At 59.5% G+C, this 16515-nt stretch overlaps 1 protein-coding gene across 2 annotated transcripts in view; it reads left to right on the plus strand.

The window, feature by feature from the left end:
• MAP2K3 (mitogen-activated protein kinase kinase 3) overlaps nucleotides 1-16515 on the plus strand; it is a 29639-nt gene that overhangs the window by 5686 nt on the left and 7438 nt on the right. Inside the window, exons 1-9 of one of the 2 annotated variants that reach the window (XM_030295229.1) lie at nucleotides 3384-3534; nucleotides 9598-9664; nucleotides 10051-10099; nucleotides 11139-11252; nucleotides 11429-11548; nucleotides 12878-12994; nucleotides 14252-14303; nucleotides 15743-15870; nucleotides 16342-16419. In XM_030295229.1, the coding sequence (XP_030151089.1) occupies nucleotides 3516-3534; nucleotides 9598-9664; nucleotides 10051-10099; nucleotides 11139-11252; nucleotides 11429-11548; nucleotides 12878-12994; nucleotides 14252-14303; nucleotides 15743-15870; nucleotides 16342-16419 (744 nt within the window). In that variant the 5' untranslated portion in view covers nucleotides 3384-3515. Of the gene's footprint in view, nucleotides 1-3383; nucleotides 3535-9597; nucleotides 9665-10050; nucleotides 10100-11138; nucleotides 11253-11428; nucleotides 11549-12877; nucleotides 12995-14251; nucleotides 14304-15742; nucleotides 15871-16341; nucleotides 16420-16515 lie in introns of those variants that run through there. The other variant, XM_030295228.1, reaches the window with a different exon arrangement.

Below are 16515 nucleotides of genomic sequence, written 5' to 3' on the forward strand. Positions count from 1 at the left end.
CCTGTCCCTTTCTGGGGTGTTGTGGCTGAGCTGGCATCCAGGGGCCGCCCCGGCTTCTCTGGGAGGCGGTGTCCAGCTGCCCTGCTCCCAGCCCGTCCCTTTCAAACTTTCAAATTGTAACTATACTGCAGACACCAAAAGGGTATATAGAAGGTACCGCCGTGTTTTTACGAATGAGTGCTGCGTACCCAATACTCAGCTAAAGAAATTGAACGTTACTGTACCCCAGAGTGCCCCCCAGTATTGCATCTCCCTTACAGCCGTCCTGACTTTTGTCATAATCGCTTCTTTATTAGTGCTAAGGTACGAGGGGTATGTTTCGGCTCATTGTCCTTCAGAATCCCTAGGCTGGCCCCCATTGCGGCCCATGGGGCCTGCACAGCCGCGTAATGGCGGGGAGGGGCTGCGGCCAGCTGGCTGGGTTCACGCCCGTCTCCCCCATTCCCGAGCCGTGTGGCCTCAGTCTGTCTCACGGGGATGCTCCTAGAATCGAAATTGCAGGGCTGTTGTGACGACTCACTGCATTAGCCTATGCAGGTGCTCGGCATGGGGGCTGGCTCGGAGTTGGTGTAGACGAGTGTTTGCAGCTGTTACTGTTGCTTTAAGCGAATCTTAAACTCCCGGGCCCGAATTGTGCTGTGCTCAGCCTGTGTAGCGACACCCTGACGGGCCCTGACTTTCCTTATCCGCATCACTGTGCGAGGCGTGTCCTGAGGGTTGCCTGAGCCAGCGGGTGTGAAGTGACGAGGGAAGGGCCTTGGATGTCAGTGGAGATGTTTGCGTTCTATCAGGAAGTAAACAGAGAGCTGAGAAGCGTTTCTGGGCTCCCACTAAGTGGGTCGTCGTTGCTGGTGGTCAGCGCCTGCTGAGGCAGGGGCGGGGGGCCTGCCCGAGACTGCCCTGGGTGTGGGGCCTGGGGAGCATGTCCTGCCTGGGGAGCATGTCCTGCCCTCCCTGTCCTTCAGCGGGTCTGTGTCTTAGCCTTCTGGGTTGCCCCATACCTCCCTACTGCAGGCACAGCTTGCCCCACCCCCAACCGCCTGGGGCAGACCCCAAGGTAGTGCTGGTAGAGCCTTGCTGGGTGAGCCTGGGGGGACTTCCAGGTTCGAGGCCCAACTCTGCCCCGACTCCCTTTGTGATGTCCTGGGCTCTAGTGTTCTCACATGAACCAAGGGAATGGAAACACCCACCTCTCAGGCTGTTGTCGAGGGTGAGAAGGGATGAGACCTGGCAGATTCAGGGACACCGTAGGTGCCCATTCGGTGCTGAAATTGAACTTGAGCTATGTATTAGCATTTTTGTCACCAAGAATACCCATTTAGGTATTCTGTCCGTTATCCCCATGTTTTGTAAGATTTTGTTCCGAGACAAATGATGATAAAAGCAAGCGTGGTCTTTGCTAAGGGAAGGTGCTGCTACCGTTTTGCAGGGGCAGGAACATGGGGCCCAGCAGTGCTTCCGGGTGGCCTGGGTGATCTCACAGCGGCCCCAAGTGCAGACCTGTAGGAGCTCAGCCCACGCATCCAAGCAAGAGGAGCGGCCCGTTTCCCTGGGGCTCTGGGAAGGTTAGGTGCCACCCGGGAACGTCCCTCCCTGCCCCTAGCCTCGAGGCGTGGGCTCTGTGGTCTGGGGGCCTCACTCTGCAGTCTGGGGCCCACCTTGGTGACTGAAGGCCTCTGGGCCAGGCGGCCGCTGAAAACCGATCCGTTTTGTGCCAGGCATTTTGCGTGCACTATCTTTCTTAGCTGTCATGGTTACCCAGCAACATGGTTGTGTTGTCATCCCTGAGTTTTACAAGTATGCCGGCCTAGAGCAGGGATTGAATGCCCAAGGTCACACAGGTCTGCCCCGGCCTTTTCTTAGCAACCCCTGACTAGTCCTCTCCTGGAGGTCATGGTCTTTGCGCTCCCCAGATCATCAAGGGACGAAACAGGCTCAGGGAGGGGGTGTGGCTTGCCCCTGGTCACACAGCAGCTCAGGTCTCCCGGTGCCCAAGCCTGTCTTTCCTCAACTCACTATCTGTCGGCCTCCACTGCAGCGGCTTGCGAGATGCTGTCATGGCTGCGGTTGAGGTGTGGGAAGTCAGGATCTGGTGACCCCGGGGAGAAGAGCCGGTCCAGGAAGTTGGGGTCAGTGTCGGAGTCCTGGTTCTGCTGCTGCCCTGGCATGGGACCCCGTGCAAGCCTCCAGGCCTCTGGCCCCAGGATCCGGGCTGGCCAGCCTCGGAGGCGCCATCCAATTCCCAGCAGGCCCTGCTGCTGAGAGCCCCCACGAAGGACACCGGTGAGCCTGGCTACCCCTTTCAGAGGCAGGAGGAACCTGAGCCCCAGACCCACAGAAGCCCAGGACACAAGGTTTACACAGGGCTTCTCTCTTTCTGATTATTTAATTTAAATTCACTTGCATTTAAGCAGCTCATACACGTGGTTAGGATCATCTCAAAGGTGCAGAAAGGCGGTGTCCTGCTCCTTGGAATCCTCTGTGGAGAGACCCTCGTTTTCTCTCTCTCACAAAATCTGCATTCTTCCTCCTGCGTGGAGAGCACTCGCCCTGCCATCCTGCCCAGGGGCCCGCTGGACCCTTGCCAGTTCCCTGGGCCAGTCTCTTGATTTTACAAACGCTGGGCCTCAGGGTCCTCATCTGTAAAATGGAGATCCTGTTCATCCCTGCCTCTGGGGGTTGCTGAAGGGATCCGGCGAGATGCGATTAAACGCTTAGCACAGGCCACACAGTAGGTGCTCGCCAAGTGTCGGCGGCTCTTTATTCTTTTTGTCTCGTGGGAGTTGTATGGTAGGGATGAGTTCCTTGAGGTCGCTTTTCTGGGTCAGTGGGCGTTTGGACAGTGCCGAGGTGCCTTCAAGGTGGTGGCCCTGTGAGCTCACGCGACTCCCAGCAGCAAGGGGGCGGACTCTGGTTGCCCTCTGTGCCCTGCGCCCCGAGCGCAGCCCGCGAGGCTGGGTGAGACCAGGTCTCCCACCCGCACCCGCTGGTCCCGGCCTCTCCCCCTTCCCTCCCTCTTCTAGGCCCACGTCCCTGTGCACTTGCCTCCTGTGCCTGGACCATCGTGGCTCTAGAGCTTTCCTCCTTCCTCCTCCTCAGCTCAAATCCCACCTCACAAAGGTCCCTGTCCCCAGCTCCCTTTATTCTGTAGAGCGTTTAGCGCGCACGGGATTCTGTGTAAACATTACACATATTGGTGTTGTTTGCTAGTTTGCTGTTTGCCTGTGGTCCTGCCTCTCCTGTCGGCCCCAGGCGTAGCCCTGGCACGGTTGCCCTGTTGGGCTGGATCATTCTCAGTTGTGGGGGCTGAGTGTGCACCGTGGGTTGCGGGGCAGCATCTCTGGCTTCTATCCACTAGATGCCGGTAGCACCCCCCTGACGGAACGTCTTCAGACATCGCCACAGGTCCGCGGTTGGCGCATGACCTCGGAGGGCAGGGCGCGGTCTGCTCATTGAGGGAGGGACGGATGCTGTGAGGTCGGCGGGCACCGAATCCCCCCCAACGTGCTCTGCAGATGAGGACGGGCCTGAGAGGTAAAGGGAAAGGGGGTGCCGAGGGCCTCAGAAGCCAGGGCCTGCCCAGGTGACTGGCACACAGCAGGAGACAGGGCAGGGCCATGGGCTGAGCGGCCCCCGTGGCGCAGCCCGTCATTCGCCTGTGGGATGAGGTACACGGTGCCCTTGGCAGGTGCCACGTGTATAGGGGACCCGTCAATGAGAGAGCCCTTCATCTGTTTCAGGACCTTGGGGAGCGGGCGCCACCGTGCCGGGGACCCAACTGGCCCCCTGCCTGGGGGAGCCGGCTCTGTCCTTGCTCCCTGCCGACACTTGGTGGTGGTGGTCCCCGCCAGCTCCTCAGGGGCCTCTTTGAGGGGAAGGTACCAGGGGGCGGAGACTGCAGCCTCAGACACAGGTGGGACGGGCCCGGCCCTGCCGTTCCTGCTGAGCATCGCAGGGCCTCGGTGGGCCGGTCCGTGGACTGGGTGCCGCGCTCGCCCGCGGGGCGGTAAGTGTGGGGCCGGTGTGATGGCTGCAGTGGGCGGCGGCATTGAGCATCAGGTGCCGTGCCGGCTGACAAGAGCTATTCGATAGCTGCCTGCGCCGCGGGAGTAGTTTGGTCGAGGCGCTCTCTCTGTGAGGGACCCTCCCATAGGACGGAGGTGACAGGCTGAGTGGGGCAGAGGCTGGGAGGGGGCATCGGTGGCCCTGGGACATCTGGCCTCCCACATCTCCATGGCGGGCACGGACGCTCAGGGCCTGGGACTTTTCCGGTGGAATTGGAAACCACAAGAAGCACCCGAAGTACCCCAAAGTAGGGGTAGGAATAGTAACAGTTTGGGAGCAGCAGGGAGCAATGCGCTTGTCATGGGAAACCAGGGGTCGTGACTGAACGCGATGAGGGGTGGGGGGCTCCCTTTGTGAGTGGAGTCTGTGGCAGGGCCCCCCAGCCCCCACCGTGGACACAGCCTGAGAGGGAGTGGCACAGTCCAGTCTATTTGGAATCTCCCCAAGGTCCCAGGGCAGGGGTGACGCAGGGGGTGGGGAGAGCCCTCTCTCAGGCTTTCTGTTGATGTTTGCTCATTCGAGCTAAGCAGACCCGTCTTCATGTCTGCCCCTTGCTAGACTCCCACTGTGTGACCTTGGTCAAGCTACCTCTCCTCTCTGACCCCCGCCTCCCCCCGCCCCGGTACAACAGGTACACAGGAAAACACTTTATTCTGTGGGGCTGCGGAGAGTATGAACAGAGTGACCGTCTGGGGCTGAGGGCCTAGTGTTGTTTTGGGTCCTGTGGGTTTGGTTCAGTCTAATCTTTGCATGTCAGCCACCGCTGCAGCAGGGCACTGATAGCCTGGTAGGACATGCCTGGTAGCCCTGGGATAACTGTGGGGCCGTTATCCCCGCTGCACAGTGGAGTCTACGATGCCCAGAGAGTTAAGACACTTGCTTCAGGGCACACAGCTAGGCAGTGGCAGAGTTGTAGTTTGAACCCAGGCCGCCTAGCTCTAGAGTCGGTGCTCCTCAACAATTCCATAGCTGCCCCTGAGCTAGTAGCTATAGAACTGTGACTTGTGAGACGTGACAGGAGAGAAGCTGGCTGGACACAGGGAGAGCCAGGGACAAGGGGGCTTAGCTGGAGTGATCAGGAAAGCCTCTCTGACTAGGGTGAGAGGGGTGAGGATCGTATACCACCTAGAACAAAGTTGCAGGGAAGAACGTTCTAGGCAGAGAGAACAGAACGCGCAAACGTACCGAGACAGGCAAGAAGGTGACTTATGCAAGGAATGATGAGCAGGGCCGGGCAGGGGTAGGAGTTGTGGGAGCGTGGGGTGCCTCTCTCCACTGGCTTGTCCCGTAGGTCAGTGGCTGGTTTCCTTGCTCTCTGCCCGTGGTACCGCTGGGAGACTGGAGAGGGCCGAGGACACACAGATGCCTGGCACTGTGCCCACCTGTGCCAGAGGCCCTGCAAGCTGAGGCTGGCAGGCTTGTTGTGGTTTGCTGGTGGCAGCCTGTGAACCTCTGTTTGTTGTGGTGACGGTCGTCACATTGAGTCCACACCTGGGCAGCCCCGGGCTGCCTGGCCATCTGGGCCCAGCGCTGACGTGTGTGACGGACGGTGGCAGCGGCTGGTGGCCCGCGGCCTGTTTCTGTGCTGTCGCCATGGCGGCCTCACCCACTCCCTCTGACAGCTGGCGCAGCTGCCCCACAGAGTGCGTGTCCCTCCGGACGCAGGCCCGGTGGCCCTGACGGGCAGGTAGGTGAGAAGGCCAGGACCACACTCCTCCCACCCACCCACCCACCCAGGTGCTTGGAGCAGCCTGTGCCCTCAGGCCCGCCTGGGAGGAGGGGCAGATGGGAGCTCTTGTTTACTCCTCCCCCACCCAGCCTGGCCGCAGGCATAGAAGCTGCCTTGACAGCTAGGGAAACAGAGGCCTGGCGAGGGGGCGCCCATCTCACTGCGTTCACAGATCCTGGGGTGGGGGATGGGTGCATAGGCTAGAGCCAGACAAGGGGCAGGCAGGGCCAAGAGCCGAGGTGGTACGGGCACGGGTGCGGCCGTGAGCCCCAGGAGACCCCCGAGTGGGTTGTTCATTTTTAACACAAAATGTTTTACTTTCTGGTTACATAAAGTTTCAAGTGAAGAATTAAAGCCACCCATAATTCTCATTACGTAGGGTAGATGTTTTCACCTCCGTGGACAGGCTTATAATAACTATAGTGACCATTTAGAGGCCATCACATAGGCCCACCTACTGAGTGCCCAGCCTGTGCCAGTTACCTTGCAGACGAGCCTGCCTCGCAGGGGGCGCGTGTTCTCGGCGCTCCTGCTTCAGAGACGCGGGCCTCGAGGGGCGGAGACAGGTCCAGGGCTGCGTCTCAGCAGGGGCACCGAGCTGGACTCAGGCAGAGGCTGTCGCGTGCCAAGTGCGGTGTCAGCAGCACCGGCCTGGCCAGTGGCCTCCTCAGGCCTCGGGCCCCGCGGCCCCGGGCCCCTGCTCCCACGCCAGAGGTCAGCGGTGATGTAGCCTGACCCGGGGCCAGCACAGAAGTCTGACCCAGAAGGCCCCGCACGCCTCGGCTTTTCTGTTCTCCTCTGCCATGTGGAATGTGCTGGGCCCAGGGAAACCCAGGGAAGCCTCTAGATTTCTGCTCAGCACAAGATGGCACAGTGCTCCCCGCGGGGGAGTGCAGCCTGCCAGTTCCTCCCCAGCAGGACGGGGTGCCACGAGCCCCTTGTGGTCTCCGAGTGGACCAATCCAGAAGGGAGTCCCGGCTGGTCCCCTGACTCCCTGTGCAGCATCTTCGCTTCTGAGCCTCGGTTTCCTCAAGTAAAGCAAGGCTGAGAATTCCTCCCTCTAGGGTTGTTGGAACATCTGGAATAGATGGGAAGGGCCACTCGTGTGACCTTGACTGCTGCTGCCGCTGGACAAGAGAGAGACCCACCCAGCCCCTGACAACTGGCCACGCTGCCTCATCTGTAAAATGGGATGAAAACACCTCCCACGTGTGCTCATGATGAGGTGACTGGTTTATCTCAGCGACAGGGAGCAGAGGGTGGATCCCAGTGAATACTATTTGTAGAAGCTTGTTTCCTGAGGCCTCCGGGTTGGTCCTGGACAGGCCCGGGCTGGGGGGTCAAGCAGCTCTGATGGCAGCAGGGTGCTGTTCTGAGTGCCTTCTGTGATGACTACCGAGCAGGTGCTTTCTTTATCCCCATTGTCTGGATGAGGATACTGAGGCTCAGAGAAGCATGGGGACTTGCCCCAGGGCACCCAGCCTCTAAGGGGCAAAGGCGGGATTTGAATTTGAGGCCAGAATGGAGTGAGCAGGCTCACTCCCGGCTCTGGGGTTGAGGACTGTGCCGTTGGGGTGCTGACTTAGTAGTCGGCATGGGGGTCCCCTGGGTCAGGGCCTTTGGCTGGGCCTGTGGCTCTGTCGCCGGCTGCTGGGGCACAGGCAGACCTGCCTCGCAGCCAGGCGTCTGGAGGGCCTTGGGCGGCTTCTGTGGGGAGGCTGCAGGTGTCTGCCTCCGTCACCCCCAGTGCTCTGCCCGCCCACCCCGGTGCACACACTGGGACCCCCATCCCCGCTGGGGCCGTTCTACTTCTCGGTGGTTCATCTGAGGACAGCTGAGGCTGGGCCTCGTCTTCCCTATCCCATCACTCGACAGTGGCATCAGGCTCTGCCCGGCTGCGGGGTCCAGGTCCCCAAGCCAGGCTCCCAGATGGGGCACTGAGGCCGCACGGCACGGTGTGGTGGAGGCTGGATCTGAACCCAGTTCAGAGGTGGCTTCAGGGGCTCAGGTCTCCTAGTGCTCTGTGCACACTCACAGCAGGCGGTGCAGGGCCTCGGGCAGTTCCCAGTTCCTTGGGTGGCCAGTGGTATGTCTGCGGCGACCTCGTGAGGCTGGCGGGGAGGGCAGAGCCGACGGCAGGGCATTGCCTGGGAGGTGAGAAGGATACTCCTGCAGGAGCTGGCAAGTGCCCTGGGAGGTTTCAGGGAGTCCCGGTCAAGTCCCAGCTCTGCCACCCACATCCTCGGTGGCCTGGACAAGTTACTTCTCTGCTCTGGAAAATGGAGCTCCTTGTCCCGGTTGCCTGGGAACAGGGGCTGGGGACTCAGGCCTGCCTCGGTCCTCACCGCTGGGCTCCCTGAGGTCCCTCAACTTGCTTTCCTGACTGTGAGGTGGCGTTGTACCTTTTTGGAGGGTGGCCTAATGAAGCTTCTTCCGCTGTGCCCAGCTCCAGCCGTGTCCAGCGCTTCAGAATGTGGATTCTTCCTTAGGGCACCCGGCCACGCTCTCTCAGCTAGCCCAGGAGACGTGGGCACTGGGCCTTGGAGAAGGGAAGCCCCTCTCCCGTCCTTAGGGGTGAGGGTGAGGGAGGTGCGGCCTCGGGACTCAAGGCCTGCCCGGAGCCCTCAGGAGGGAAGCGGGCTTCCTGGGGTGCTCTTGGAGGGGGCAGCAAAGGCAAGAACTTCGTGGGGGTGGGACAGAAATAGGCACCAGGCTTCGGCCTGCAACTCCCCAGCCTGCGTCCGCTCGGGCTTCCCAGCCATCCCTGAGGTGGGCGTCTGCGTTCCAAGGTGACAGATGGGGAAATTGAGGCTCAGAAGAGGGGTGGGCAGCAGAGCTGGGATCTGAAAGGAGTTCTCTCTGCCTCAGATGCTGCCCCTACCCCCGCCCCACCAAGGTTAGCAGCACAAGTGGGAGAAGGAGGCTGTATCTGTTTCTTAGCACCGCAGGCTGGGGGGCTTCACAGAAACTTCCTGTCTGACAGTTCTGGAGGCCGGAAGTCCCATCAAGGTGTTGGCTGGCTGGTTCCTTCTGAGGCTGTGAGGGAGTGGATCCGTTCCGGGCCTCTCTCCTAGCTTCTGGTATCCTTAGGAGCTCCTTGGCTTGCAGGTGGCCATCTTCTCCCTGTGTCTCCTCACCTTCCAGCTGTGCGTGCCTGTCTCTGGGTCCAAATTTCCTTTTCGTAAGGACCCCAGTCATACTGGATTACAGCCCACCCTCATGACCTCGTTTTAACTTAATCGTCTCTGTAAAGACCCCATCTCCAAATAGGGTGACACTCTTAGGACTTCAGCACATGAATTTTCAGGGGGCGCAGCTCAACCCTTACCAGAAACTTTAGGACACAGGGCTTCCGCCTAGGGTGGGAGCACCGGGCCCCGGCAGAAACCTCAGCTGCTCAGACCCGGCCCTCCTCCCTGAGGCGGGTGCTCAGTGGCAGCCTGATGTGTGGCCCGTGGGACAGATCTGCAATGGAGCCACCTTCCCGGGAGGGGTACTCTGGAGGTGCCATCTTTTCTCGGGTGGTTTGGGGGGGTGATTGCCCGGGGCCCAGTGGGACCTGAGGGCCACTGCCGGGAGGGCCAGTGGGGCTTGAGCCAGGAACATCCCGTAGGTGCCCGGAGGTTCCAGGCCTCATCAGGGCCCTGCCCACACTGACCCTCAGCATCTGTGTCTGCACCTGGGGCCCCTTGAGGGCCGGAGGCCTGAGCCGTTTCTGTCCCCAGGTTTGTCCGGCCTAGGGAGTGCCCAGGGGATGTTGATAGACTGAGCTGACCAGATGCCTGACCTTCTCTCCATCTTAGGGAAATCCAAGAGGAAGAAGGATTTACGGATATCCTGCATGTCCAAGCCGCCTGTACCCAACCCTACGTAAGTCCACCTCAGCTTTTCCCCTGGCTCAGCCTGGAGAGGGCCCAGGGGACGGGAGCAAGCAGGGGGCAGCGTGTCCTGGGCGGCCCTGGTGGGGTGGCCACAGGGCTCACAGGCGTCGTCGCACATCCGCTCTGTGTCCCCTTCTCACTCATCTCAGAGATGGGAAGGCGAGGCTCCGGCCATGTCTGTGTGGCCACGCCTTGTGTCTGGTACGGCAGATGCTCAGTGACTGAGACTAGGTGCCTTGAGGAGCACCACCTGCCTCAAGCTGCCTCCCGGGGACAGGACGCATCTCTGGCTCCCGTGCCAGCCTGGTTTGCTCCTTCTCTCGGGGAAGGATGTGGTTCTCTCCGAGGCTCATGGGGTGTGCTTCCTCCCCACAGACCCCCCCGGAACCTGGACTCTCGGACCTTCATCACCATCGGAGACAGGGTAGGTGTTGGCTGCCTACTTGGGGTGGGGCCTTCGTGTCTCTGAATCTCGGTGTCTTCATGACAGATGAGCCCACGCTGACTCTGTAGGGCCTCTTGGAGGTGGCTCTGGGAGGTGGAAGGAGCTGGGCTTGGGAGAGGAGCCTCACGCTCCAGATGGTGGCCATGTGGCCCTGGGCTGCCCACTTTCAGACGGCCACATTTGGACTGGGGCGAGTCGGCCTGCCTCGTGGAGCCCTGGAGAGCCAGAGCAGTGTGAAGTTTCCTGATCTCAGAGTTTGGGTCGTGGGGCCGCCTGCGTCCACCTCACCTGTGGGAATGGTGTGTGGAATGTGCAGACTCCTGGCTCTGTCCTCAGAACCAGCACCTGGGAACCTGCATTTCACATGCACCTCCTGATGCGTGGACACCAGTGGTTGAGACCCTGGCTCAGGGACGGTGCCTCACCCGCAGGAGATACCAAGGGTCTCCAGGCAGAGACCCCACTGTAGAGGCCTCCCCTTGGCTGACAGCCTCTCCCAGGCTAATTTTCCTTCTCTGACACTTGTCACTGGGTGCTGTCCCGTTCATCTAGTTGTTTATTCCTTTCTCGTCTGCCCTACAGTAGAGGGCCTAGGGCCACACTGCTCACTGTGAGGGCAAGACCTTGTTCTGTTCTCTCCAGGAGCTCACACATAGTAGGTGCTCAGTAAATACTGGTTGAATGAAAGATTTAGTCCTACCACCTGAATGGGCTAGGGGACAAGAGGGAAGGGCATCTCTTGAGCTCTCTGTGCCTGCCGGGGGCATTTCATAGGTGGTCTTACTTATACCTTGTGGAAGCCTTCGGACGTTGGGGCTATGCCTGTTTCGCAGAGGGTGACGTGAGTCTGAGAAGTTCAGTGACTTGCCCCAGGTCACACGGCAGAAGGTGGTTGGTATAGGATTTGAGCCCAGGTCTCACTGGCTGTTTTTAATCTCTGCTGCCCCAGCTCTCTCTACTGGGCAAGGTGCGAGGGTAGGCTCCTAACTTGTGGTTTCTCTCATTTCTGTCCCCGAAGAATTTTGAGGTGGAGGCCGATGACCTGGTGACCATCTCAGAGCTGGGCCGTGGAGCCTATGGGGTGGTGGAGAAGGTGCGGCATGCCCAGAGTGGCACCATCATGGCCGTTAAGGTAAGCGGGGCCCCAGCCAGTCAGGGAGGGGACACTTGGGAGGCTTCCTGGAGGAGGCATGGGGGGCTGAGCCTTGAAGGGGAGGCTGAGGGCACCCCTTGAAGCTCCTTGAAGGGCTGGTGGGGTGGTCGCCCTCTGACGTGTGGCGCCTGAACCGTAACCCTCTCTTCCTGCAGCGGATCCGGGCCACTGTGAACTCACAGGAGCAGAAGCGTCTGCTCATGGACTTGGACATCAACATGCGCACGGTCGACTGCTTCTACACTGTCACCTTCTATGGGGCCCTCTTCAGAGAGGTGCGGCCCTGGTGGGAGGGTGGGAGGTGGGTGCCAGGGTACGCTGCCCCACCCCCACCTCTCTTCTGCACACCTGCCCCACTCCGTCTAGCCTGCGGTCCGCTGTTGCTCATGCTGGGCCCCCAGCAGACACTTGCTGGGCGCCCCTGTGTGCCAGGTGCCAGGCACAAGAGTGAGATGGTACATGCTGGGTCTTGAGAGCTCAGGCCCAGAGGCCAAACTGCCTGGCTCCCCTGCTTCCTGCCTCAGTTTCCTTGCCTGTGAAATGAGGCCAGTAATTGTGTCCACCTCGAAAGGTTGCATGGGTTTGAAGTGATGTGGCCCAGGGCCTGGCACTCACTCTGCCTGTGTGCTTCACCGGCCTCCAGGCTGGCAGGACGGGGCTCCAGGTAGGGGCGGTCATGGAGGTATGCGAGGGTCCGACTCTTAGTCTGTGGGAAGGTCTGGATGCGGGGTGAGAGAGGGGTCAGGGTGATGCCATGGCGGAAGGATGGGCTCCCGCGGGATGCTCCCTGACCGTCTACTGGGTTCCCAGTTTTCCTGGGTGCGGTGGACCCATTTGTGAGTCAGCCCCTCATTATCCACCTGTCTGATTGGCTCAGCACCTGCTGAGTGCCAGGTGCAGGCTGGTCATCCCCTTGCTGCTGGGGGGAAGGACACACACTTGGGCCTCACTGCACGTTGGGTCAGAGTTGGCAGGGAGGCACAGGGTCCTGTGGGTACCCCAAGGAGATGCCATACCTAGTCTTCCCAGAAGGCTGTCCTGAAAGATAGGTGGGCGTTTGTGGGGCAACAGGGCGTGGGGGAGGCAGGGCTTTGCAGGAGAAGAAGGGAACCGTCCATCAAGGCCAGAGCTGGGGTGACCCATGCGTGTTGGGGGCCGCAGGGGCTGAGGTCAGGAGGGGTCTGCAGGGCAGGGTCATGGAGCTGAGCTGCAGCCAGATTCTGAGAGCCCTTGTTGGGAGGAGCATAATTAGGTGTGTGTTTCAGTCACTTCTTTCTAGAAAACTGCCATGGAATTAGGGATCGGATCGGGGAGACCAGAGGCAAAAGAGGTGGGCCAGGCTGGTGGGTATACTACCTACCTAGTAGTGTGGACAAGCATGGAAGGTGGAGAAGCAGAAGCTGAAAGATTTTGGGGGCAGAAAGGGTGGAGCTGGGAGCTCAGTAAATCTTTGTGGGCTGAGGTGGGCGGGCAGACGTGTCTGTAGGAAGGCCTGACCGGCACGGGGGAGGCAGGCGTGTGCTGATGCTGGCACCAGGGCGGGCTGTCCAGGCCCAGGTGCAGCCTCAGGTAACCCAGGCTGACCTCCAGGTGTCCTTCCACAGGGAGATGTGTGGATCTGCATGGAGCTCATGGACACATCCCTGGACAAGTTCTACCGGAAAGTGCTCGATAAAAACATGACCATTCCAGAGGACATCCTGGGGGAAATTGCTGTGTCTGTAAGTAATTGCCTCAGGCTTGGGTGGGGCTGGGGGGTCCCAGTTACATAGCCAGAGGCCCCAGCCCTGCCCCAGTAGGCACAGAGCTCAGCCTAATGGTGATAACTTGGGCATAGGTGGGTCCCCAGTGTGGCCCTGAACCTGGGTAACTGCCCTCCAGGGACCCAGCTCTCCCACTCTGGGTCAGAGCCTTTTTGCGAGGAGACCCCAGAGGCCGGGGCTCCCAGAGCCACACAGATTTGGAAGATCTCAGGCCTCTAGGCCTTTGTGTACAGGCCTGAGCTTTCTAGACCAATTTATTATCATTATTATTACTATTATTAACGTTTATTTATTTTTGGGAGAGAGAAAGAGACAGAGTGTGAGCAGGAGAGGGGCAGAGAGGAAGGGAGACACAGAATCTGAAGCAGGCTCCAGGCTCTGAACTATCAGCACAGAGCCTGACACAGGGCTTGAACTCATGAACCATGAGATCATGACCTGAACTGAAGTCGGATGCCTAACCAGCTGAGCCACCCAGATTCCCCAAGACCATTTTTAAAGAAAGAACTTAGTACTTGCAACTTCCTCATGCCAAAAGATGCCCTGAGACAGCTCATAGAGGTACAAGCTAAGTTGGGGGGAAGGTTAGCATTCAGAATGTTCACCTTTTGAGGTTGAACATTTCTAAAGGAGGGTAGCAACCCTGGGTTTGAGCATCCTGGCAGCCAGAGGGAAAAGGGGTGCTTCTCGATCTTGACTACATCCAGGAACATTTAAAACATACCCATGCCAGGGTAGTGAGTCAGAATCTTTGGGGTAATTGTCCAGGCTTCCCCTGTGTCTCCCTGAGGGGAATGGCTTAAGCATATAGCCCACTGGCTCTCATGAAGGAGAGGGGCCAGGGATGCTGCAGAAGGGCTAGGTTTTACCCCATAGCCTGGTAGGAGGTGTTGACAGCCTCTTGGAGGGGTCACAAGGTCTGGGACTCTGAGGGTCTTGGGTACATCATTTCCCTGGTAAAGGCTTGGTTGGGCCTGAGACCTTGGCCCTCTAGGGTTGGTGGGAGAAAAGTAGGAGGCTGGGTGTGCCTGCACCAAGAAGGCCATGACAGCGGGGTGAATGGGGGGATGGGAGCAAGAGCCTGGGGTAGCGAGGGGCTGGGCCATGTGTATGGGAGAGGGAGACAGGCGGACGAGGGTAGGGGTCTTCCTGATCTGTCATTGTCGATGCCACCGGAAGTAACACAGTCTGTCTTTCCTCCTGCGCCGATGCCAGATCGTCCGGGCACTGGAGCATCTGCACAGCAAGCTGTCCGTGATCCACAGAGGTCAGTGCCTGCCACTCACCATCCGGGAGGGGCCTGTAGGCTACTCATACACGGTCCCGCCCAGTCCTGCAAGGAGGGTGGACCTTCCCCTTTTCCAAGATGAGCCACCTTCTCAGGTGATAGGTAGTCATGTGCCCATTGGGGTCAGGAGCTGAGCCTGCTTCCCAGTCCAGGCCACTGTCAACCTCTCCAAACCATTTTCCTTGGCTCCCCCCCCCCCCCCCCCCCAGCCCCACGCCCCCACATGCTTCCCTTAGGTTTGCTGGTGCTCGGAGCAAAAACTGGACATTCGTCCTGGGAATGCTGCTGAATTTGCTTCGACGTATCATTTATATATCGTGAAATGCTCAGATCTGTAGTTACCATTCAATGAGTCTGTTCAGAGTTTACATCCACATGAAACCCTGGCCCTTTTGAGGATGCAGGATGTTTCCACCCTCTGCCGCACCCCCAGAAACTTCTCTGTGCCTTTCTTGGTCAGCCCCCGCCCCTACATACCCCCTGCACCTCTCATCTGATTTTTCCTATAGTAAGTTGGTTTTACATGTCCTTGAACTTCATGTGAATGGATTCACATGGCCTCTCTCCGCCCTTTTTCACTCGGCCTAATGTTTCTGAGGTTCACCGGGGCTGTGTGTGTCGCAGTTCTTTCCTTTTCGTTCTGAGTAGTTCACTATCCCAGACGTACTGTTTTTTACAAAGTTAAATTAGACCAGGCCTGCTTTGACCACTCAGTCGCCATCCCAGCTCTGGCCCCAGGTCACCCCTGTGGTGGTTCAGTATGGAACCTGTGGTTCTCTTCCTATGCATTTCTATCCTGACGCACACAGGAAAGCATGCCGGTTTACATGTGTCTTGTGTGTGCTTTTGCTGGACGATTCCCTGCCGTGTGCCCCGTGGCATGCTCTGTGTGGACCTCGAGTCATGGCGTGGGCTCCGTGTTTTCATGCGCCTCTCCTGTGTTTTTGCTGCTGCCCTGTGCTTCCTGGCCGAACCTCCCGACCTCTCAGCATAGACGCTCGGGTGATTTCTGGCTTCTGTCAGTGATGCTCCGCCCCACCAAATCCCCAGCCCAGGAGGACCCCAGAGCTAGAGGTTATACCAGGAAATAGGCCGAGTCCGGCTGTGGGGCTGCCCGACGGGTGTGAGATTCGCCCCCGGACCTTGTGTCCAAAGTGCTGATGATGGACACAGAGACGAGGTCCTGGTAGAGACTCACTTCCTTCCCCACTCGTGGCCGGTGACTAGGGCACGTTCTGGCTTCGCTGCCTCCATCTTTGTGACCTTGGCCTGGAGCGGAGCCTCTCAGAGCCTTATCTCTCATCCACTCCCTGGCATCACGTGCCCCTTGGGTGACTGGGGCGTAGGAGGAGCCTGCTGGCCTCCAGCGGAGACTCACAACCCCACATGAAGAAGAAGGTGTGTTCTGTCCCTGGCAGATGTGAAGCCGTCCAATGTCCTCATCAACAAGGAGGGTCATGTGAAGATGTGCGACTTCGGGATTAGCGGCTATTTGGTGGACTCTGTGGCCAAGACGCTGGATGCTGGCTGCAAGCCCTACATGGCTGTGAGTGGCCCCACACCGCTCCGGGTCCCAAAGCACAGCTGAGGTTCAGGAGGGACGTGCCTGGGAGCTCATCGTCGGGCCACGTCCTCTGTGCATCGGGGTGGCCAGAGCCCCTCTTCACCCCGGGTATTAGCTGTGCTCCAAAGTGCCCGTTTGGGTGATAAGTTTCATACACAGCCACGTGGTGGTGGCTTGTGGTATCTTTGTGGATCCCAGGTCTGTCCCAGTGGCCTGGGTGGGGGGGGGGGGTAGCTGCGAGGCATGGTTTGGGTGTTCACCACAAGACCCTGGCCCTCGCTAGCCTCAGTTTTCTCACCTGCCCCATGGGGGGTGGGGAGTGGGATGGGATGAGCACTGACCCCTCCGTTTGGGGTGGGAGAGGCAAGACCCAGCCGAGGGAACCTTGGGCGGCCCCTCCTCTGGCCCCTCACCGGGGTGTGTGTGTTCATGTCTCGCTGGTCCCTTTTACAGCCCGAGAGAATCAACCCGGAGCTGAACCAGAAGGGCTACAACGTCAAGTCCGACGTCTGGAGCCTCGGCATCACCATGGTACTGCTCGGAGCTGGGTCCAGCCCTTGCTGGTCGGGCGGGGGCCAGGGTGGGGCCGGGCCCAGTCCATGAGCTTTTGGAGGGCCCATCAGATAG

The sequence above is a fragment of the Lynx canadensis genome, chromosome E1 (genome assembly GCF_007474595.2).
Source record: "Lynx canadensis isolate LIC74 chromosome E1, mLynCan4.pri.v2, whole genome shotgun sequence".
NCBI classification, from domain to species: Eukaryota; Metazoa; Chordata; class Mammalia; order Carnivora; family Felidae; genus Lynx; species Lynx canadensis.